This window comes from Myripristis murdjan, chromosome 9 (assembly GCF_902150065.1).
Source record: "Myripristis murdjan chromosome 9, fMyrMur1.1, whole genome shotgun sequence".
In the NCBI taxonomy this organism is placed as follows: Eukaryota; Metazoa; Chordata; class Actinopteri; order Holocentriformes; family Holocentridae; genus Myripristis; species Myripristis murdjan.
The window spans coordinates 15,186,328-15,210,248 of NC_043988.1; the positions used below are offsets into that span (position 1 = coordinate 15,186,328).

At 42.5% G+C, this 23,921-nt stretch overlaps 3 protein-coding genes across 4 annotated transcripts; 1 reads left to right on the top strand and 2 right to left on the bottom strand.

The window, feature by feature from the left end:
* nol6 (nucleolar protein 6 (RNA-associated)) lies at positions 1-19,205 on the bottom strand. Its single transcript, XM_030060224.1, has 26 exons — positions 19,043-19,205; positions 18,478-18,690; positions 18,215-18,331; positions 17,890-18,069; positions 17,576-17,744; positions 16,981-17,115; positions 16,538-16,701; positions 16,000-16,120; positions 15,831-15,889; positions 15,628-15,729; positions 15,397-15,512; positions 14,732-14,909; positions 14,425-14,547; positions 13,860-14,008; positions 10,407-10,482; positions 9,070-9,210; positions 7,925-8,042; positions 6,326-6,480; positions 5,986-6,149; positions 4,722-4,874; positions 4,476-4,573; positions 4,168-4,292; positions 1,439-1,528; positions 1,090-1,290; positions 521-622; positions 1-376 (listed from the first exon to the last, which is right to left on the bottom strand). The coding sequence occupies exons 1-26, from the start codon at positions 19,121-19,123 to the stop codon at positions 227-229; spliced, it is 3,480 nt and encodes a 1,159-aa protein (XP_029916084.1). The 5' UTR covers positions 19,124-19,205; the 3' UTR covers positions 1-226.
* On the top strand, positions 10,445-13,511 carry LOC115365290 (zinc finger BED domain-containing protein 1-like). Its single transcript, XM_030060225.1, has 2 exons — positions 10,445-12,177; positions 12,320-13,511. The coding sequence occupies exons 1-2, from the start codon at positions 10,645-10,647 to the stop codon at positions 12,866-12,868; spliced, it is 2,082 nt and encodes a 693-aa protein (XP_029916085.1). The 5' UTR covers positions 10,445-10,644; the 3' UTR covers positions 12,869-13,511.
* Positions 19,206-19,756: 551 nt separating the features above from the next.
* Positions 19,757-23,900, bottom strand: c20h2orf81 (chromosome 20 C2orf81 homolog). 2 transcript variants are annotated; one of them, XM_030060538.1, is made up of 4 exons: positions 23,826-23,900; positions 22,306-22,558; positions 21,895-22,101; positions 19,757-21,042 (listed from the first exon to the last, which is right to left on the bottom strand). In XM_030060538.1, the coding sequence occupies exons 2-4, from the start codon at positions 22,543-22,545 to the stop codon at positions 20,182-20,184; spliced, it is 1,308 nt and encodes a 435-aa protein (XP_029916398.1). In that variant the 5' UTR covers positions 22,546-22,558; positions 23,826-23,900; the 3' UTR covers positions 19,757-20,181. The 2 variants fall into 2 exon arrangements, with proteins under 2 accessions (XP_029916398.1, XP_029916397.1); XM_030060537.1 differs by having other exon boundaries at positions 21,892-22,101.
* Between the last annotated feature and the right edge of the window lie 21 nt (positions 23,901-23,921).

The window sequence follows — 23,921 nt, forward strand, 5'->3', positions numbered from 1 at the left end:
ACAAAGAGCAGATATGGCTTTATTAGACATAGTACAGCTCCTCCAAAAGCACACATTTAGTCTCCTACAAATGAGCATTTAATAATATTGTTAACAAGACATACAAAATTGTTTCCATTGTACTATTTGTTATGATTGATCAGAGAAAAACAGTAGGTCCACTGTTTCTGAAATGCCAAAACACACACTACAATAACACATTTATAGCGAATAGTGTGTTTGTCATCTAAAATGCCCATCGCTCTGTCCTGGGCTCCACTGATTTGACCAGGCCCTTTCCCATGACCCGGAAGTCCTCCAGTATCGCCTCTATGTTGGGAACGGTGTGAACTTCTTCCCCAGTCACTTCCACCTGCCGGGCAAACATCTGCGACGTCTGAAACAATGAGCAGAAATAAAGACAAGCAGAGAAAAGATAACAGTGCAAATTCTTTCCTTTTTTGATCATGGAAACAATCCAAAAAGCTTCTCGCCTATACTGATATTTCCAGAATCAAGATATCGCTGAAATGACCCTTACCTTGAATGGCACTGGATTGAAGGCCTTAGGTTTCCACAAAACTGTGATCACTGTGCCACCGTAGGGATCACAGAAGAAGAGGGCCAGGTCTCCAAAGGCCTCCTGAGGATGACATCGTGTAGGCATGAGAGTAGAAACGTATCACACAACAATGCAAATCCATTTCCCTGGAAATTGAAGCTACGAGCCAAACCTCTAACTTGGAAGTGGCACATGTCCTTACATCTCCCTCAAGGAAATACAAAATTTTTTATTACATCATTTGATTTCAACAAGACTTCCTTTTAAAAATACATTCAACACATTTAACATTTAACAAGTTTAAAAGCAAGATTAGTCTAAACTTTGAAAGGCATAATCAGTCTTGTGGCTGTGGAAACAAAATTTCCTCTAATGGAGGACAATGAATCTTCTATCCATCTATCTATCTATATACACAATAAAAAAAAACAAACCCTGATTGGCATGGCTACATCTGGCACAACACACCCCTACCACTTTTAACCATGAAGTGAAATTGTCTTGTTCCTGATTATAACAATAATATATTTGAGTATAGTAACACCCACCCTGAGCTCTGCCAGGTAGTGGGACACAGGGTTGTAGTCGATGACGGGCAGTGCCCCTCCAGACTGGGCCACGTTTCCAGACATGACCCCCCTGCTGATTTTGACAGCGGGAGGATCTACCGCCTGGCTGAGCAGGGGAACCTGCTTGGGGTTCAGGTGAATCAGCACATCGTAGGGATCCAGCGGAGGACGCAGGGCCACCTGCACAAACATGCAGGAAAGTGAATTAGAAGGGTGGAACAATAAAATGTACTATCATGCTTTTCAGGTGCTGTGTTTACCGCAGGTGGAGTGGAGTGAGTAACTGGGTATTTGAGCATACAAGTGTGTGCTTGTGTGTGTTACACACCCTGACATCCTGAGTTTGGTTGCCATCCATCAACTGAGATTCCAAAACTTTTAGACTCTCTGCAGCCACCATCACCACACGCTGCAGCATCTGTAGACACACACACACATACACACACAATTATTATGATGTACATAATACAGAAAAGCTTAATGGAAATCAACGATTTTGGGTATTTCTTGTATAACTAAAAAGTTGGCTTGAGGTGGGACTTTTTTGTGTCAACCAAGAACTTATCAAGTAAACTGTGATAGAAATCACGTTGGCACAAGCTGCTTTTCCAGTGAAAGGCAAGCACAGGTCATGGTCATGCATGAGAGGATTTTGTGGAAGCCGTCTTTCAACCAAGATTTGAGCAAAAATGTGTGTGAGTGTGAGCTTTTCAAATGCAACTTTTACAGCATTTAGCTGTTGTAAAATTGCAGATCTAGATTTTTCCATTGGATCACAGATGGCTGGCATGATTAGCTCCATCACAGTGTTCCTAGAAATGTCATGAGTTGTCGTTGAATGAATTAGTTGGTAATTTAGAATATTACCAGTTGCATTTCTTTGTGTTCATTTAGACAATGCATGAAGGCGACCAACATTTGCTGATATCAAAAGAGAATAAAGACTTGATGAATTCTGCTATCATTTGCTGAAACAATCTTTTTTTATTTTACAGACTTTGTTTACTTTAACCTAGCTGGTGGAACGGTGCCGCATATTGTTTTTTTTTCTTTTTTCCTGGTATTTCAAAAGTGCATGTAAAATTGGCTTGATAGTTTGACAGAAATACAGGTGAATTTCACTAATTGTGACTCAGAGAGGGAACTGCATCAACCTCTGTAAGTGCAGTGTGTTTGGTTTTTTTTTGGATACAGCGTTCCGGTGAAACCGATGTTTTTTCTGTGTCCTCATTGGCCATGAGGACAGGGAAAAACAAGAAAAGCATGATTCACTGTATTGCACAATGATAGTGTGTCCTGCAAAAACCTTGTTTTTCTGCTGAACTTTGTGTTTGTTATTCATGTATACCTTCTAAATAAATCCTTGTTTATGACACGTGTACTATATTATTCTAACAGAGTCTTCAGATCCTATGTCGTTTTATCAAAACAACACATTAATGTTAAACATGACACTCTTCCCACTGTGCTATTCTCTCCGCGGCTGCTCCTTGACCCCATAACTGATTAAATCCAATGAAAAACTCCTTTAGTTAGTACAAAGCTGGTATATTCACTAGGCTGCTACCAGAGAGATGAGCTAGTCTATAACCAAAAGACTAAATATGTGCACACGGGGTTGATAAACTTTCATTCACAACACATGAACAACTCTTTCTCACTCCATTATGAACCATGACTAACGATGCCTCATCAGGATTTCTGACAGCTACAAGGACATGGATTTTTTTTTTTTCTAAAAATGTGCCCTTGCATTGAAAAGGTGCTTTCATTTGCTGCAGACAGTCAATTCATGGCACATGAATACAACAGTGGATTTGATCAAATTGGCCAGCTGAGATAAATTGGAAATCATAGCAAACATTCTCATCAGGCACTTTGTGACGTTTTGTCAGGACGTCACTAAGTGCTGAGCTCCGGCCCTCCATGGTCATTATAAAGGCAGATGCTGGGTCAAGAGAGAGGCTCAGTGTTCACAGGGGCGTCCAGGAGAGGAAGTTTATCTGGGTCAGCTGAGCACCATGGGAAGCTGGCGCGTCTACCTTTTCCATACACTAATGTGTGCCGCTGGACTCTTTTACAGCTATGGTCTCATCCAAACAGAGGAACTCAAAACAAAATATTTAACTTATTTTACTTCGCCGGAGGACGGCAACGAAAAGCAACTGGTGAGTAAGTTCATACCAAGTTTGGTCTGGAAGTAACATTCAATGAGACAAATAAGGAGGATGTTATTTTAATTAATAATGCAAAAAAAAAAAAAAAAAAAAAAAGTCAGATTTTAATAATGCCCCTCTAATTTCTCTATATCATCAGTGATGTGTAGAAAGTGCAAATTTTCTGATGTTTATTTTGTTGATATAATAAATAATGTAATATTCCCAGATTAGTGATGTGCTAATTATAATTTCATACTCTGGTGGTACTATTTAGATAATACAGAGGTTTTAATATTTACAGATCAGTGATTTACATAGAGTTTTGGAGAAACTGAAGAATGACCGATTTCCAGCCCTTGGGAAAAAGCATAGTTATCTGCCTATGGTATGTGATGCAGCAACTCAATCTGAAATTGACTAAACCGCTACAAATAACCAGTTAACCTCACTGGGTTAACGATATCCTTCAAGACATACATGGCAGTTTGTGTTGAGTATCAGTTATAGTAAAGTATCTGCTGTAAAAATGCATGTCTGGAAGCAATAACAGACTATAATGTGGTTGTGTATCCCCGCAGTGTGACCCAGGAGACCTGTGTGCACTGAGGAAAGGCTCCAGGATCGGGAAACTGTGTGACTGCTCCTTGCCAAGAACATGCAACTCTTTTCTGCACCGTTGTTTATGATGTTATCTCTACTCGTGTTTACTATATCTAAGTAAAAAAAAAAAAAAAAATCAGTGTAAAACAGTGAGAAATGTTATTTTTTTTAAGCTGATGACCACCTGTAATAAAACGCATTTTGATTTTAGTGCTGTACACTACACAACTCAATGTGTTTTGACCTATTTCTCAGGAGTCTCAGTGCTGTGTGAGGGTGTGTGTTTGTGTCGCCTGACCTGTACACTAGGTGCTTGCTTGGTCCACAGAGAGAGCTTCTTGTCTTTGGGCGTGGCGATAAACATGACAGGCAGGGACTCCCTGCTGGCCATGAAGTCGTTCTTGATCTCTGTGTAGTCGGCGGCTACACGTGACAGAAAGGAAGCAGAGTGACAACAATCAGACTTGGCATTGAAACTGCCATACATAGGAGCAGGATGTTACGGCATTTCAGTAGTGTGTATAGAAAGAGGGGTGGGGGGTGGGGGTCCACATTTGTTTGTGTGACACAGAAAGCAAATGTGTATGTGTGAGAGCGTATACTTGCCTGTGAGCTGGTTGTTGAGGTTGACTACCAGGGGGTTGTTCCTCCAGTCAAAGGAAGAGAGCAGATGCAGGAAGCGCAGGAAGCCCACCTGAGGAGAACTGACGAGGACAGAGAACGAGAGCACTGATACAAACTCCTTCAACATGACCTACTGAGGGAACAAAGCAAGGTGAAAGAACTTCATGTCAGCTGATGGGACAGATGGAGTGGACAGATTACTCGAAAGTGGGGCTGATGGATAGTTACCCGGGAGGAATGAAGGGTGCAGGCTGCAGGAAGAGCGACGCCACCAGCAGGTCTGCTGTGTCCTCTGTGATGTCTTCGCTAAAGAGCTGGGCCCCCAGCCAACGTTTGGCTAGGCGACACACTGCCCCGAAACATGGGTGCTGCTGCTGGAGCCTGTCCAGCACGACGCAGAGACGAAACACAGGAAAGAAGACCAAAAGGAGGGGTAAGTGAAATGAAACAGAAAGGGAAAACCGGAAAAAAATAAGGAAGTAAGGAAAATTAGGACAGAAGGCTAACAAGATGACAGCAAAAGCGTCACAAGCACAAAACAGCACAAAATGCAGTTAATGGAAATAATACGAATAGGAGGCACAGGCGATGAAAAAAACTCTAACATTTAAATATTGCAATTTTATGGCCCAGTATCCAGAGATTAAATCATTACTAGTTCAAAAGTAATAACCACCACATCAAAAACAAGTAAACATGTTGTCCCCCACCAATGACGCATGAAAAGTTAATCAGGTCATCTGTGGCCCATGACACACATGGTAAAAGTTTTAAGACGATGTGTGAATCTGTTCAGATGTTATTAGCCTTTTTGTAATACACCATGCCCACTATCACACCCCCTTTTGGACAAGGGGTGCAAAAAGTTAGTTAGTTCTGCCTTGGCACATGAGCAACCTTCCCACCAAAGCCAGTGGAAGTCTGAGCATCCATTTGGAAGCTGTGCCACTGTTGCACCAACAGGCGAACGGACACACACCGATTCATAGTCCTCCCCTCCGATTTCATCAAGTGAGGCACAATCAACACACACCAACAACAGAGCCCTGCTGTAAAATTCCACCACTTTGCCATTACTTTTCATAACTCAGTCAGAATATTTCTATGACCTAAAATTAACATTGCCCTCTGGCTTGTTGGTCTTGTTTTTCAGCTCTGAAAAGTTTCAAAGGGATCAACAGGCTGGCCTCTGCTATAGCTGGACTGGCTGTGGAGGAAAAACAGCCGAAACCCCACAATCGAATGCAACAAATGTGCGAAACAAGTTGTGGAACACATTATGGTACAGGACTGTGCACTGACGCATGTGTGAGATTTCCTGATTTCCCACGACATGTTTCTTTTTTCAAACTGCTTCACTATCCCTATCTGGAATGCACCTCAAAATTCAAGGATATTACAGAAGTTTCATCAGTAAGTAGGACCTCCGCGGCACTCGTGGTCTCTCAAAGACACACACACGTATAATTTTGTGTTGCTGTGTCAACCTCACCCGTGCAGTGTGCTGGTCAGTAGAGGTCTGTGTACGGTGGCCATCTCTAGAGCCTGAGCGTCCTCGTTGTCCCTGACAACCAGCAGCCCCTCAGCATTCACACTCTCCCTCAGCACCTGGGGCTCACGGTGGTATGCTACCTGGATGCGGAATGCCAACCCATCCTGGACACACACACGCACACAAACACAGACAAATCAACATTAATAATAAATTCTCAAATTAATTGGGGAAAAAACCCCAAACAATAATGTGCCATGAACTTGCATTGACATGTTAAAAAAAAAAATCTAAGAAGCAAAAACTAATTCTCATTAGTCAAACACGCACACAAACCTACCTTCCAGACGTCCAGGTGTGAGGGGCAGGGCTTGCAGGCGTAGCGGTGCTGCTTGCTGAGAAGTTCTCCCAGGCTGATGTGGAAGGCAGCTCTGATGTGGCGGATGGCGAGGTGGTCGTGAGGCCACTTCCCGCTGCCCTCCATGTGACAGATCACTGCAACGGGACAGTTCATCGTACATATTGGTACACAGCATGAGTGTTCATGAGGGTTATTGTCTTTGGCTAAGTGGCTGTAATTTCCTCCTTGGAAGAAATTTGATCTAGAGGATATGGACACAATCAAATATTACAGTATCTTTGACTGAATACATTGATATCAATATTGTGATGATAACTTGAAGGATGACTATTGGTGCTTTCAGTAGATATTTAAACACTCAAGACCGCTCATAATTAATAATGTGACTATGATGGCTGAGCAGATAGAGGCTAATAATAGAGCCACTGGAACTGTCTAATAAAACTGCACTAAAGTCATCAGATACAATTTTCTGTCAGTCTTTAAAACCAAGGAAAGACAACAATTATGCCAAGTTATGAAATAACAATATCCAGAGTCCCAGGTAATACCTAGTTTTATATCACAATATCAATATTATATCAACATATAGCTCAGATCTAGAAGACATGCATTTGAGTCCTCTGTGTTATGCTTACATGAGCCAGAGGTCACCATATAATGAGGCAAAACTATGGCGAGATAGTGAAAATGGCCTCAAAATGGGATTTACCAATAAATACTGCTGCGAAATACCTGCTAAGTCACTCCCTACTTACCTGGAATAGTGGCACACTGAGTTATTTGCATATAAAATGTAGGACTAAATGTCATCAGTGTGTAGGTGTGAAAATATGGGCTATCAAGTTTAAGGACTCTAGAATAAGCAGCTGTCATGGCTAAACTATTGGGTATTAGTGAGAGTGGACTGAGTGTTAAGGTAAAACGTATTAACACATATTTACACGATTTGCAATTCTCTGCTGTCTTTGGAGCATGAATTTTCATTTTATGGGCTATCACTATAGGCTCACTGCAGCACACAACTCCCCTTTCATGTGAGAGTGCAGATAGCCTGATTTGCAAAGCCGGGTTTCACCTACCAAGCTGATAACTACTGCTGTAATACCAGTTAAAACGATACTGTAGATATGCATGTTATGTTTTGTCAATGCAGCTAAAGCAAAGACAGCCTGGCAATGTTAAGCTCCCTTCTTAGTACAAACATCTGGAGCGCTTTTGTTGGTTCTAGCTGAAAGAGGTAAATTTCTCTAGAGGTTAATATTACTCTATGAAGCAGGAATCAGAAATAAACAACTGCATTATTACTTCTAGTTAAAAACATAGTCACAACATTGTAGGTGCAGAAAAGAATGAGATTTATGGCTGAGGCAAGAATCAAAGAGATACAAAAGTCAATATCAGATGAAATAAATACATAAATTCCTTTTCCCACAGCGGAAGAGATGAGAAATTACTTCATTTCATTTATTTTCCACTAGCTGAAACAAGACTGAAAAACTCTGCTGAACTGGTGAGTCCATAGAGGAAAGCAAACATGCAGTCGCAGCTTAACCTGCAGAAAACTGAGATGCTCACCTGTGACTGGGGTGATGTAGGCAGGGCAGGGTTTGCCCTCCTTTGGCACCAGTGATCGAGAAATCTTTTCTCTGTCGAAGAATGAGTAGTCCAGCTTCAGCGGCACAGGAGGAAAGACCTGTACAGGGGAAAGTTGGACAAGTGGGAAAGTGTCATGAAAGTGAAATTATAGTGTAATAATACAGATGCTGTATCACAATCATCAACACAATTATAGCATAGCACAGTGGTTCTCAGATGGGGCTATGTGCATCACTACGAGTTTGTTGGGGTACTGCATGGGATATATGAGATTTTTTTTTTTTTTTTTAATGATACTTTAAAAAAACATCAGTTATGCATAATTCTTAAATTAATTAGCTAAGGCTATTATAAGTTCAATAAATTATAAGTTAAATAAAAAATGTACACGTAAGTTTGATAAACCGCATTTTATATTTAGTGTTGCCTCCGGGTTTCGCGAAGGTGTCAGATGTATGTGTCTGGCTTGAATCTACTGCTGTGGCAGGCGAGTGAGGACTTTTGTTCACTATGACTGGGAAGCCAGACAAAAATCAAGAAAAATGGATTTGCAGTTGAAACGTAGCAGCGACACAAAGTGAAAACAAGCAGAAAGACGTGAAAAAGAAGCAAAAACAGAGCTGACAACATCTTATCGGTATCAGATTGTTGTCTCAGACACTGTATCTTACGTCTTTGTATGGGCTTTTCTTTCTACCATTTTTTGCACTGCTGAGGAATTTGAAAAGAAATTTGGCTGAAAAATATTTCTAAAGGGGTACGTTACTGAAAAAAAGCTTGAGAACCTCTGCAAAATATTACTACTACTGCCACTACATTCAGTTATGTTCTTTAACCACTTTTCTATAATCAGCCAATCACATCTGTATGGGCAATTTAGAATCTCCAGTTCACTTTTTGTCCTCTGTGTATTTGAAATTTAGGAGGAAACCCATGTGAAAACAGGGAGAACATACAAACTCCACGCAGAAAGCAAAAACAAAAACAAACAAACAAACAAACAAAAAAAAAACAGGTCCTTCTTGCTGTGAGGTGACAGCAAGCACCAGTCCTAACTGGCTGAACTGTGCTGTTAATAACTACTGATGACCATAAAAGCTGTGTGGTGGGAACAGGGGGTTTACCTGTGTGTATCTGAGTGCAGGGTGGGCTCCCTGCACTGAGGTGATGGACAGAGGCAGACCCTCCAGCCTCCACAGCTTCCTGCTCAGGTCATCATAAGACTGAACCACCTTCAGACTCTGCTCCTCCCCGGTGCTGGGCACCTGAGGGCCACGGTGCACACAAAACACACACACACTTGATTTTTACACGACACAAGACCATTTCTCACATGGCAGTGAAACTAGTGATGGGTCATTCGCGAACGAGTCGATTCTTTTGAACGGCTCTTTGAAGCGAATGAGTGAGCCGGCTCTTTGAAATGAACGAGCCAGTTCCCAATTTCTTTGTTTTTTCCACAAAAGTGAGATCACTTGTCTTCCTCAATGCCAATCTGCCAAAGGACAAGGAGAGGCAGAAGAAGTCATAAAGCATGGGACTGCAGTACTATTTCAGAGCTGCCATTTTTTTTTGTTTACACTTTATTTTATTGTTTACAGAAAGTAAGCTAAGTCAAGGAGCTCATCTCCTGATTTGGTCAAAGCAGCTCAGGTGTACAACATTAGGATTATTATTGTGAGTTTTCAATCCAAAATGTTCTTAAAATTTGCACTGATATTGTTCTATTCTAATATTTGAAGTTGAAATCTTGTTTAGTTTTATAAAAGCATTGGATAGTGTTACATATTTTTTCTAATCTCCTTGTTTTCTCATTTGATACATGTTATCGTGAATTTCTAAAGAAAGACTAAAATCTGCACTACATATTGCAAGGTTTGTTCTTGTTCTATTTTGCACTAAAAGTAAAAGCTGTTTTACATCGGAATTCACTGTACCCTGCTTAGCTTTTTTAGGTATTGCATTGATAACATTAACTCAAGGTTTATTTACACACACACACATTTAATACAAAGGGTAAATCCAAAATAGTGATCTCATTGTCAAAGCAGAGGGATGTGGCGCCATGCCACCCTGTGGAATGTTTACAAATGTGCACACAGACCACTGCCAAATGAAATTATCATGATTTCAGGATAATTCAAACTCACATATCCCACCAAGAGAATATATATGGGATGTCTAAGTTTGAATGATTCTGATCAAAATATTAACCCACACCTTCTTAGCATCCAGTACAGTCTGATACTACCCTGTTAGTCTCATGTGTAATGTTTAGGTCTTAATGGGTTAAAAATAAACAAATACAAAAATGAGCCAGTCTTTTGAACGGCTCTTTGAAAGGAACGGACCCCCAAGATCCGGCTCCCTTCAAAGAGCCATAAATCCCATCTCTAGGTGAAACACGACGCTCACACCCCCTTTTGGTCAACACCGGCAACTTGCACATATTTAACATTACCTCATGTCCCATTTTGATAACGTCATCCACCATCGCCCCGACGTATCGCAGGGATGATTCGGGTATGCCTGCATGCCTGGTAGGAGAGATAACATAAAATCTTGACAGCGTGAGGTTTTAAATACATGAGGTGACACGGTTGTGCTTATTGTGCGCACTGCTCTCTGCTACCATTAGGTTAGCTCGCTGGCGATAAATAATAATAATAATACTAAAAAAAAAAAACGGGACAGAAAACATGAAGCGTGACAGGAGACGGAGCTTCGTGTGGAATTGTTTTGAACGAATGGGCGACTTTGTCCGCTGCATGAAATGTGAAGCTAGGTTAAAATACTGCGACGGCGGCACCACCTCGATGCAAAATCACATAGCCCGGTTCCATCCACCTACCACACCGCCGGACAGAAAATCAGCGCCCCCCGATGAGAAAACGACAGGCCTGGATGAGAAGCCGACGGTCCCCGCTGCTCTGTTTAGCCTGGAGGAAGGCGTGGTTCAGCCTGAAGCCCCGGACAGCCCGCAGGTAACACTGCCTTCCACCACCGCCGAGCCTGTCGACCATGTGGAGAAAAAGCGAGCACGGCGCAGCTCGGCGTGGGACTTTTTCGTCCGGGTGGACAACGAGGCTCACTGCAGACTGTGCGACACGAAGCTCAAATACATGAGCAGCACCACCAACATGATATACCACATAAGAAGCAAGCATCTCAACACCAACGCCACGCCGTTTGACGACAAAACCCCACCCGATGAGATATCGCATTTAGAGGTGACCAGGTTAATCTGCAGGATGATCGTGAGGGACCTGCTTCCCCTCAGCGTGGTGGATGGCGACGGGTTTCGTGAGCTGCTGGGCTACACTGTGCGGGGTTATAAAATGCCGTCGGTGGCCGATGTAGCACGCCACGTTGAGGCCCAGTTTCAAGAGGCGACAGAGGAGCTGCGAGCGCGGCTGGGCACAGTGGAGATGGTGGCTCTGACCACTGACTGCTGGACGGCCTCCCCCGCCGAGAGATACCTCACCGTCTCCTGCTCCTTCATTGCTGAAGGCTGGCAGGGGAGGTCGGCTGTACTGCAGACTCACAGGATAAATGACAACCCTGCCACAGACCACTTCAGAGACACACTCCTGAGCACAGTGGAGACGTGGGGAATCTCAGGGAAAGTTATTGCCTGCGTTCACAGTAACACCCTGAACATCCTGCCCGGTCACGCCTCTGCCCGTGTCACCTGGGACTCCGTTCTCTGCTTTGCCAGCACCTTGCAGCTGGCCGTCAGCGACGGGCTGAGCGACGATCTGCTCGGCGTTGTGGTTGCTGCTGCCAAACTGGTCAAACACTTCAACCAGAATTCACTGGCGAGTGCGGCCCTGGAGCTCAAGCAAGCTCAGATGAGACTACCGCAGCACAAACTGATCCGGTCCAGCAAAGCCAGATGGGAAACGATCTGTGACATGTTTGAGCGGCTCGTCGAACAGCGTTGGGCAATCAAAGCTGTGCTGTCTGACCGCATGGTCACCAGCCGACAGGAGGCCCAGACCCTTGAGATTGAAGATGATTATTGGCAAATAATTGAAAACTTCACGCCTGTGCTGGCAACTCTGAAATGGGCAACAACAGTCATGTCTGCTGAAGTGGACGTGCCCATCTCAAACATCTACCCTATCACCTTCAGCCTTCTTCAGACTCATCTTGTGGCAAAAGAGCATGATGTTGAACAGGTATCCGAGTTCAAGTTCAAAGTCCGGGAGTCACTGCGTAAACGCATGGAGGTAGGCATAAATTACGGCTGAGATTTAAATATGTTCGGATATATTTGTAGAGTACTTGTCAATGAGCAAGAAGATCCATGCATATGGACTTACATAAAGACTCAGCACTTAACATTGCTGTCATTTCCTTTACTGTTCACAGGTTGACTCACCTGACCTGGCATCCAAACCAGCACTGATTGCCTCTATGCTGGACCCTCGTCACAAACACCTCAGCTTCCTGACGCCAACAGGAAGACTGGCTGCAAAAGTGAAACTGCACGAAATGGTCTCCAAAACAGAAGTGATCACTACTATTGTGGGCGCGAAGGTTGAAAAGCAGGAGACACTGGTGACACCTGCTGTCAGCCAGATGGCCATGCCAGTGGAAAAGGGAGGCGACATCAAAAACACCATGATGCTTCTTTTAGGAGACAACTACAGTTCCTCCTATGCTACCGACTCCGAGGCCCAGGTTGATTACTATTTGAGAGACATTTCTCCCTCACTGGACATTAACCCTCTTGACTGGTGGAGGGTCAATGGCCCAAGATTCCCCAGTCTGGCAATGTTGGCAAGACACTATCTGTGCATACCTGGGACGTCAGCGCATTCATTATTGTCAGAGTCTGGACAAAAATTTGCAAGAATGCGAACAAGATTGAATGCAGAGAGGGTTGATATGATGATCTTTCTGAACAAAAATATGTAGTCTGCACAGCCTTATAAAAAGGCAGATGTACAGGACTTGATACACCATTAATTAGAAAAAAGTAGGTTGTATGCTATACATAGAATACACAAGATGCTGTAGGCATCTCATGCCTACAAGCCTACAAAATCCTATCAGATTTTACTGACTGGGGGTCATAATCCCTTGAAAAAGCTCAACCCTTATGGTTATGCATTACTGCTCTCTTAGAGTACTGTAGGTGCATGAACTTTCAGCACCATTGCCGCTGAACTTGTATTTCTGGATACTTTTCTAATACCAGATAGCTGTACCACATCCTGGTACAGCTATCACCAGTGCCATTTTGTGTGACTATCTATGTAGGAATCGAGTTTCACAGCTCCAGAGTCAGTGGCCACATTTTGTTACTTTATGTTCTCCAGTAAGGCCTCTTTACTGTTGAGTCACATAAGAATGACCAAACACCCTGCCAAATATGTGAAAATGGATTTCTATTTTCCTCTCTAAAAACAATAAGCAGTGTTTTTGTTTTCTAACTGTTAAAGAAAGACTGGTCAATGGTTAGAAAGTTTTAAAATGTCAGAGCTCCATCCGAAACTGTTACTCTTCAATTCAAGTCCCCTGGTGTCTCAGTAAGTAAGCACAGCTGCTAGCTGTTCATTACAAATATTTTGTTCACCGTGCATCTCTAACTCCCTGACAAAACTACTGGTGGATGTGGCTAAACATCCCAAGTGCAGCTGCTACATGTGTGTATAAGCTCATTTGTTTTATACACCTCATCTACCTCATCTTGGTTATTATCATTTCTACACAGTGATTAATTTCTTCTTGAAAATAAACAGGAGAAAATAAAAAAACCCACCCGCTTGCTTCTTTGTTGAAGATGGTTATGGACACAGTTAGAATCAATCAACTGATTGCACAGACTGCTTGATCAAAACATGCCATTATATAATTATCATCAACATTGTGCTAGTTGCTCTGTCAATACAGGTAAGATACTTACAGCTGCAGCAGGTGGGCGATGATCTGTCTGGGGACCAGTCGTTTCTCGTAGGAGGTCTCTCCGTTCCACAGCACGGCCTCGGTGATCGCACCGTCCTGAAAGCGACGCAGCTCAGAGTGAGAGCCCCACAGCTGGCGAAACTCTGCTGCCTGGCAAAGGGACAGTATCGTTAATAACGCCACACTGTTCACACATCGTAACATAACTAATAAGACCGAAAACTGCTTTGACAGGTTTTTACAAATTGCGTTTAGTTTCATGGTACATTTGTTGTTTTGCAAGCTACCCAAACAAGAGAAAAGTTGTAAAAGTGGAAATAATATCGGAGGAATTATGCCCCCTAACTGCCAACTTTGGTGAGGAATGCTATTACATGCTAGTAAATGAACAAAAAGGGGTACAGATTCAAAGTTAAGTTTACTTAGATTTAATCATAAAATTTTGATGGTGTACTGGTAATAGGTCCTCACTCTCACTCAACGATGTCTATTTCACCAGAGGCAAAAAGAAACAGCAAACAGTTCACACACACACACGCACACAGGAGAGAGACACGTGATGTTACCTTGGGGCTGTCCGCAGGTGGACCCCTCTCCAGGACAGAGGCTGCCAGCTCTGGCCTTAAGATCAGACCGAAGGAGAGAGGAGGCTGAGCTTTGTGTTTTGGGGCTTCACTCTCCACTGACCACTATGAAAACATACAAAAAAAAGGGAACAAGTTCATTTATTTACAAAGATGTCAGCCTTTTTAATCAGACTAAGCAGTGATTGCTCTCAATATACAATAATTTATAAAGAAAAAAAAAGAATGTTAATCTCTACGTAATCAATCAATAATATCAATAATAATCCTGAACTAGGAAGTTGCTCACCTCAGGGTCAGGAGAGAGGGAGTGGGTGAGCAGGTGGATCCTTTGGTCCAGCCCACGCTGAAGAAGTGACAGAATAAAAGGAAGCGCAGCGTCTATGTAGTTCCCACTGTGGTCCATCAGCTCACTGAGAAGGTTGAGTTTCTTACAGCTGGACTGAAGCTTGACCAGCTCACACAACCTGTGTGGGGAAAAAAAGAATGATGGCTCATGAGGCGAGGAAATGAAGTAACAACTGTGAAACTGACATGGAGCAAGCATGACTGATATGTATGAGGGTCTTAACCAAAATGGGTAGCATTTCTTTATTTAAGGTTGCACCAGTATGAGTTTTTCAGGCCAATATCCAATTCATTCAATCCCATGGCCACAGGTGTATAAAATCAAGCACCTTGTCATGCAGTCTGCCTTTACAAACATTTGTGAAAGAATGGGTCGTCGTAAAGAGCTCACTGATCTCCAGCGAGGTAATGCTGTAATTGTACTGTAATAGGATACCACACACACTTCTACACAGAAGAGCAACAGAAATTGATTGGTAATTAGTTTGGTGGTAGTGTATGAGCATGGTGTCTTTGAGGTACATAATATGAACAGGAGGTAATTCGTTTTTTTTTTTTTTTTTTTTGTGCGTGTTAGCTGTTAGACATAAGCAAACAGAAACATACTGGAAGACGTGGTCACTGGTCCTTATCATGGGTTTGGGGGTCATGAGGAGAGCGTGGAACCCATCCACAGTAGGGTCGTCCCAGAACTGCATCGACAGAGACGCTTCATGCTGCACCTGGATATTTGAATATTGTCAACCGATCAGAAAACCTGTTGCTGAAAAACACACCAATAATAATAATAATAAAAAAAACGGATCTTGTTTGAACGACATTTTTATTATTATTTACCTGTTTGTAGGTGCAAGCTGTCATATCAGCACACATGTTGAGGTGTCCAGAAGGGTCAACAAACACAACCTGGAAAGCGCTATGCATATCAGCAAGAGCTGGCTGCAGGGGAGAGAAAAATAAGAGCAAGAGGGACAAAATTAAAGGTTTGTACAAACAGCATCCAAAAATCTGTTATTTTGGATTTAACATATTCTACTCACAGCTGTGGAGTCAGGATCTTTGGCCAGGCTAATGCCGTTCACCGTCAGGTCCGTTGAGGCTGATTGTTATAGGAAGGGGTGGATAAGTTAAGTTACAAAACTGTAATCTAATAAACAAAGATGAGTACAAATGCTGCTGTGTTTGTGCACTGATAGACAGTTTTCTCACCAAGGAAGTTCAGGCTGTTTCGAAGCAACTGATAGGCTGTCATGCTGTTACTGACTCTGTGAGTGGTCAGGAGATAGGCCAATAGCATTGAAGCCAGGAAACCATTAAAACAACCGGTGCCCTATGGAAAATTGAAAAGGGGATAAAGAGATGGGGTAAATAAACAGAAAAAGTTATACTCTCAAAAGAAAACTTAATACATATATACTAAAAACAACCAGCTGTACATTATGTAGAGGATCTGTGGAATGAAGAGAAAACCATAAAAAAGGTTGTTATGTTATGATGTATTCCCAGCAGCACTGACCTGACCCAAAAGATTCATGTTTATTACAGTGCCAGCACAAAAACATGTACACACACAACATGCGGAGGAACAAACAAATGAAAAAGATTAAGATCAAAACACCAAGTGGGTACAGGTTTTTGGGCTGGCTCAATAATAAATGTGCATTCACTTTGTTTTCAGCATGTGCTTCCCTACTGGAACTGTTCATATGGCCACTTTGAGACAAGAGATCTACTAAAAGCGTCGTACCTGGTCCAGCTCTCTTTGTCGGAGCCAGACTTTGAGTAAAGCCACTCCATCGGCAAAAGCTGAGCACTGGGAGCTGACAGCAGAAAGAAACTGGAGGTGAGCCCTGGGAAGCAGATCGCCCAGGATGGAGCTGTTGTAATGAGGAGTGGGAGGCTCACTGCTCTCTACGGAAACAGAACAGGAACAAAAGAATCTGTCTGGTTAATAATAATCCCCCTGCAAAAGAAATCGGTAATATCGGGACAATCATGAGTGATGGTCCAATTCTGCTGCTAAATAAAACGCAACAGTTTGGCCCTGAATGTACAAGCACCTTTTTTCTGAGAAATGCACAGGTGATCCAATATAGATGCTGAAATGATTGCTGTATATAAGCTCATACCTAATTAGGACTAGCGAGGCGTTACTAAGTGTTTTGAATTACGGCAAATTATGGCTCTTACCGGGCTGAGATTTTGACAAGCCAGTGTACCACTCTGTCCGGATGCTATTCCTCTGGGGGTGGAAGCGGCTGGGCTTGAAGAAGCCAGGAGGGGGACAGGCATGAACACGCACAGTAAAGCTGGAGGAGTCTTTACCTGAAGGAGGAGAAATGCCAACACATCTTGTCAAAGGATGTTGAACAACTTTCTAACCTCCTATCACACAACTCTGGGAATACCAAACAAAGAACTCATCAAGTACAGGGGGCGAGGATTAAATAACAATTGAATATATTATGCAATACACACACACAGTGAATAAAAACATATTTCAAGAGAACATCAATGTTTTCTGCTTTTAGTGCTGATCAAAACTTGCTATGGCTATGCCAGGAGATGACACACATAATAAAAGATATTGGAAAGATCTCGACTTTCCTTTTGTCACTTTCTGCACATTCTCACAGCACAAACATCAATATGCATAAACACACACATTGTAAATAGTTATAGTAAAATGCAGTTGGGCATGTCAATTTAATACAACCTAACTACCTCGCTTTTGATGCTTCTAGGATATTTTGTACAGATATGCTGCAAAATAAAAGATAAATACCCGGAGGAGTCAGCAGCAGAAGGGGCCGGAGTCGGTTACCATGGAGACAAGAATAACGCATGGTTCCTATTTCAGAGGAGGAAGTGAGATGCTGAGCCAGGCCGGCCAGGTAGAGAGCCCTTTTCCTGGGATACCTCTGATTCAGCACATCCTTAGGGTGCAGGACATCCTAAAGCGGGAGGATCAGTAAATGTAGATGAAAGTCTCAGGAGCTAATATGTATATATGCCACACATGGGGGGAAAACGTTTTGTTCTAGGCTTAAAGATTTGCTTATGTAATTGAAATGAGAAAAAAAAGAGCAGATGACTTACAGCAGGGATTGTGACAGCCAAGTCCACCATGATGGACGGTTTGATGCAGGTGCCCAGAGGGTAGCTGCCGATGAGATTCACAGAGGCAGGAGGTGCCATGTGGAATTTGCCCTTGGATGCTTTGGGAATCAGGAGGAAAGGAACCTTGACTGCACCCGAGAGCCAAGACAGGTCACCTAACTGTGGAGAGACGGGAGCATATAATAAAAAAAAATAAAAAAAAGTAGTGGTCTGAGCATTCTTTTAAGCTCATGCAAATAGAACTGCAACACGACTGGTCCAAACAATTAAATAAATCAAAATCCCCGCCCCACATGCTACATACCTCAACTTCTGGCGAGCGTGGCACAGTCTGCAGCAGGCTGGTGACTGTCTGGATGAAGCAATCGATTTGCTGTTTCCTACGTTCACTCAGCACAACCTCTCTCAGCAACTCTTCCATCTGTTATTGGAGATGAATTACGATAGATTTACTATTACATGTACAAGCCAGTCCTCTAAGTGTTTGCAAGAATGGTCACAGGATCAATCATCATTGCTTTAGGTTCCCATTCCAACACGATCACGTGAGTGCGAGTGATGTCTCACCTGCATTTTGAGCAGGCTGCAGTGAAACAGGCTCTCTGCCTCTTTGAGCTGGTTTAGCTCCTCTGCTGTGGGGGGCCGGTACAGATCACTGCGGGACAACTTGACCGGGTGAAAGACCTCAGCCTCCCCTTCAGTCTCCTCGGGCTTGCTCCTCTTGGCTTTGACAGGAGCCACATTTTCCTCCTCGTCGTGAGATGGCTCTGACGGAATCATCTGTGCAATGTCAACAGCTTAATTTGTCTTTGAATTTCACCTGGAAGTGGTGCTCAAATGCATCGTGAGCCCATTATAGGCACGTTGGGAGTCATCATGTGCAACTGAATGAAACTTGCTGTTTGTCTAATTACTGTATCAAAGCTATTCATCTGATGATCGTTTGATGTGCTGTTAATAATCAAAATGCACCCCAAGTGAAGCCTAGTTTATGTTTACTTACAGCAACGTGGGCAAAGCAAACCATCAGTTTCCTAAGAAAGTGAAAAGTATGCCGCTGGCTAACTAGCTAGCTAGCTTAGCATGCGGTTTATATGATTTGTCACTGTAAACACGATGTTGCCACTCTTACCTCCTCTGTGTCCTCTGCATGCGGCGTTTCCCTTTTCATAGTTGATCTGCTCGTTTGACTCGTTTTTTTGTGATATTTCATGATTTTTTAAAAAAAATTTCAATCAACACAGTTCCCCAGTCACTGCATTCTCACATGTGCATAGGGTCACTTAAACTGCCGAGCGAAAACATTTCTCTGATTGGTGCAGACGCGGCGAGGATGAGTGACGATTGGCTCACTTCGACTCGCACTTCCTTTGCGTTTTAGCAAGGTAGGTTGCAGGAGCAGTCTGCCTCCTCTGCGTTCAACGTAGGAGACAGATCAGTCAAGTCAAACGTAAATATCACAAAACACAAAGCTGATCAAAATGCTGCACCAAGACAATAGTTATATAAAACTAAACTAACATCACTATAGCGCTGCCAGGAAAAGACAAAACAAAGTCAGACAAAGAAAAATAAAATAAAATAAAATAAAATAAAATAAAATAAAATAAAATAAAATAAAATAAAATAAAATAAACAGCACCCCCCCGCGACCCTAGTGAGGATAAGCGGTTTAGAAGATGAATGAATGAATGAAAATAAAATAAAATGCAACTTTTAAAGAAGCAAGTTAAACCAGCTGTGGCTATTGAATGTTAGGTATCTTTGAAGGTGAGTTGAAGCTCTGTACATTTTTCAGAGGAGTTGAGAATGCAGCTGTAAAGAAAATCCACACTGCAAAAACAAAGATAATTTGTGATGGTGTTTATTGTTATTCATTCCTCTTATAATTCTACAGTCATAATATTTCCATCTTTTCCCTTATCTTCTCTTTGAACACAAACTGATAGAGAATTCCTGTTGAAGCTGTTGTTTACTGTTGTGGTTATAATGATCCCATATGCTCTGGTAATGTAAAACATCATATTATGCCAATAAAGCACTCTGAAACTGAAACTGAAAATGCAAGACAGTTGTTCAGCAAAGCCTGGCAGGACCAAATTCCACTTAGATAAGATTATTGTCTGCTGGTGTAATGAAGACACCCTCATGTTGATACTGAGGTGACTGTGGAGCAATTAAATTTAAAATCCTACTGTGAATGCTGATTTGCACAGGTGAACAACAAATGATGGACATATAACTTAAACGTTGTACATTGTGGTCACAGCGCTAGGGCTGAAACAGCGGGGTGACCTGAGGTGGTGGGCCTGTGGTCAGCTGCTCCACAGAGAACAGAGGCACAGCCGCGCTGCTTGGCATCGGTCTCAGCTGGGCGGACTGGGTTGAAGGGCACAGTTTGACTGGGTTAACTTGGACAACCTGTGGATCCACAAGAGATACACCTGGGGCCAAATCCATTTTGTTTAGTCTCACACTTCCAGAAAAGGGGACAATCCTGTCCCTTTTCTGCCCAGTGGGAGAAGACTTCTTCCACAGGGACAGCCTGACATCAGCCACATTCGTCCCCTGGAGCTTCGCTGGCTGATCCATGGAGTTGTATGATAGCTTCAGTGAGTTTACCGTTGATTCAGTTCGCTGTTGGCTCAGTCTCTGCTGTGATGTGGACAGTGCACTTACTCTCTTGGAGTGGGGTTTAGTGTCCCTGGTATCCACAATTTCATACTGAGGTGAGACACAGTGCTGAGGCAGGCAGGCATGATTGAGCTTGGGTAGACGTCTGTGCTCCTTACGCAGAGGTACTGATTCCAGCCTGTCAGTACAAACAGCTGGAGAGTGCTCTGTATTTTCACTCTTTGTCGCTGTGTCCTTTCTTTCTGCTGAACTGGAGGTGGACCACGGTGGTTTCTGTGTTCTACTGCTGCTAGGTTTGTGAATCTGCCTTCCTTTCTTGTGATTACTTTTGAGCGGGGGGAGAGGGGTCAGTACTCTTCTGCTCTGGTGATCTGTAGGCTTGTTGGGACCTTTATTCTCCACAGACTGATTTGGGGAGATGCGTGTTTGGGCAATAAACTGGCATTGCTTGTTGGCTCTAGGTTCTGTTTGTCCAGCCACCTGGTTTACCGCAACATCCTTTTAGAAACAAAGTAGACATAAGCAATTTTTCATCATTAGCCCAAAAAAGGTATTCTATGTGACCACCATCAGACAACACTGAAAATCTGACTAATGAAGACAGTTCTGACGAAAACCAATTTTCTTACTGCTTTTCAGGAGGAATGTTTTTTTAGTCGACTCTGAAATCTGCAGGAATAAGAGTACTAGTGGAATTTCTGAAATTTAGCTGACATCTTTTTGAAGAAAACACAAGTGTCATTCACAAACACACTTATGTTTTTTGAAATGAGTCTGTATTGGTTATATTGTAGTGCAACTCTAATTCTTCCAAGTTCCAAGTCTAACTCTAATTCTTCCAAGTTGAGCACCCACTGCCGATTGGCTAAGAGGATGCGCACCTGTCCTAGATAACTTTAATTAGTTATCTCCACTCTCATCATTATTTTTTTTGTTTTGTTTTGTTTTGTGTGTTGCTCTTTCTTTCAAATTTCACTCTGCCTTCTCTTAACCACCATAAATACCAATGTGTCACTGAAAATAGTCACTGTATGGTATGCCAACATTATTATTCTGTATATATTTTTATGTCCCAAGCAAGCAGTGTGTCTCTTTGAGCAGCTTTTGATTATGATTACAATGGGAGGACTCTGAAACCACAAAGATTAAATAAGTACATTATAAGTGTGCATGTGAAAATCTCAAGAATCTCCTTCCTGTTAGTACAAGTCAATATCGGTAGAAAGCAAAAAAAAAAGCAAAATCAAACAGTATTTCATTTACCACCATCTACTCTGTGATAAAGTAATTAGCATTACAGCCACTTTGTAGTATTTGCTGTATATTGCAGCAGAGACATAACACAACTACCTGCTGAGGAGCGGGGTGAGATGGAGGTGTAATGTTTATAACAGGCACACATCCTTCAGCCCAGGGGTCTGTGATAGCTGGCAGAGGCTCTGAGTCTTCTGTTCGGGAGGCCTCCTTTGGTCCCTCTCCTTCATCTCGATGCAGAAATTGCCACTCCAGAACCTGAACCAGACAGGCCTTGGCCCAGGATATGGAGAAAGGTGCCAGCTACAGGAGAGAGATGGAAAACAACTTGGATGCATATTGTGTGGAAGAATTGGATTTTTGCTTGAATGATAACAGCGTGATACAAATGATTATGTTAACCAGCAATATAATGGACCCTGCAACTGATTATAATCCACACTGACTGTTGAATAGTAATGTGATTTCCACGGTCGGCAAAAAGTGTGTTTCCCTTCTTAGTTTCACCTGATTCTCAATGTAAGCTTGGAAACAGCCCTCCATGACCCGGCTTAGCAGATCCTCCATGATCTCTCCCACTATGTCCTCTGCCTCCTCCTGCCTCAACATGTCCATCCACTGAGCCTGAGTGAGGCGACCAGGGATAATCTCCTCCACTTCAGCATCCTGAAGTCGAGGGGTGGTTGCTTGAGCAGACGATCTGCGAGCAGTTTTCTCAAGATGGGACTTGGCTGCAGACCTGGACATCTTGCTTTAGAAGCTGGAAGTGAAATAAGGGACAGAAATAAAAGAAGAAACATGAATAAGAGGAGCAAACTGAGAGCTCATTGTAATGTATGTTTGATGAAGATATCCATCCATACAGCTGAACTCTGACATTCACCACTCAACTGACATTTACCCTTGTGGCTTTTGCTAAAGGGAATGAACAACAACATGGCACACTCTGGTGGTTTCACTGAAAGCTGAGTGAGGATGTTTTTCTTTCCCCAAGAGGTATTTGATATAAAATTAAAGTAACTTGTAATCAAAATAACAGGAATTCCACTTCTATGTCAAAATGATTGTCTTTTACTGAATGCTAAATACTCATTCAAATACTAATGTATAGCTTTCATTAACTCGTTACTATTGAGTAGGCACAACATAGATCTGCTGGGGAAAGCCAGGGGAAATAAATGACAACAGTTTGGTACCAAAACTGAATGGAATCTTTTCAAGCCAGTGAGGCAGCAATTCCTTTTGCCTGTAATTGCTGATAAAACAGTGTATACAGCACTTATGAGACAGCATCAAGACAGGCACTCAGCCATTACTATTCTTCTGGTTTTATGTGCTTTCTGAGATGATGCACTGGCTGTTTAAAGTCTCCCAATAGTTTCTAATTACTGGTAGCTTACACTGTGATGTCTTCACTGCTAATTGTGCAATTTATTAGCTGTCCAATTGTTGTTAACATAGATAATGAGGTTTGAAATGACTGTGCAAAGGACCACAAGTTAAGTGTACGCTAAGTCTAAATGTAGGGAAAGTGGTGTTTAATTGATAATCCCAGTGATTATGGGCATATCTCTTGACAGTGACACTCAAACCATTTTCTACTTAGACGCCCAGTCCACCGCATTTAAACAACTCATAGAAACACCAGATCCCGCGTGATGACACAGGCTTATTCACATGTGGATTTGCTGGTAATTCAAGCTGTTTGGGGATTCTCTGAAGAACGGAGCAGCACACGATAGCCTGCGATACGACTAGACAAAGTTGTTGTAACTTATAATACAATTATGTTAATCATGCAATGTGACAACTTCTGTTTCATTCTCAACAAAGAATGAAACTTAAGCTACTGCATGATACCGTATGATGATTACTCAAAGGCGTAACGTTAAAGACAGCAAGAAGCTAGCGTCACCTTGAGAAACGACTTATAAAGGCGCATCACCTGTTCTATTTTACTAGCAAGCACATACACCGCTAAAAGTTGGTTATATCACCATGTAACCACAGCACGGTGTGTGGCTTACCTTGTACGAAAAATATTAAAAGAAGCCCTAAAGGATATTCATCACATTGCACTCGCCTGTTTGCATCGCCTGTACTGTAAAGCGGTTGCTAAGCAA

Coding starts and splice junctions, on each gene's coding strand:
- LOC115365290 (XM_030060225.1), top strand. CDS start 10,645: ATGAAGCGTGACAGGAGACGGAGCTTCGTGTGGAATTGTTTTGAACGA. Junction 12,178..12,319: donor CACTGCGTAAACGCATGGAG/GTAGGCATAAAT, acceptor TACTGTTCACAG/GTTGACTCACCTGACCTGGC.
- nol6 (XM_030060224.1), bottom strand. CDS start 19,123: ATGAAATATCACAAAAAAACGAGTCAAACGAGCAGATCAACTATGAAA. Junction 17,116..17,575: donor TCTGCTGCTGACTCCTCCGG/GTATTTATCTTT, acceptor CTCCTCCTTCAG/GTAAAGACTCCTCCAGCTTT. Junction 6,481..7,924: donor CTACATCACCCCAGTCACAG/GTGAGCATCTCA, acceptor GTCCCGTTGCAG/TGATCTGTCACATGGAGGGC.
- c20h2orf81 (XM_030060537.1), bottom strand. CDS start 22,545: ATGTCCAGGTCTGCAGCCAAGTCCCATCTTGAGAAAACTGCTCGCAGA. Junction 22,102..22,305: donor AAGCTTACATTGAGAATCAG/GTGAAACTAAGA, acceptor TCTCTCCTGTAG/CTGGCACCTTTCTCCATATC. Junction 21,043..21,891: donor ACCCCGCTCCTCAGCAGGTA/GTTGTGTTATGT, acceptor TGTTTCTAAAAG/GATGTTGCGGTAAACCAGGT.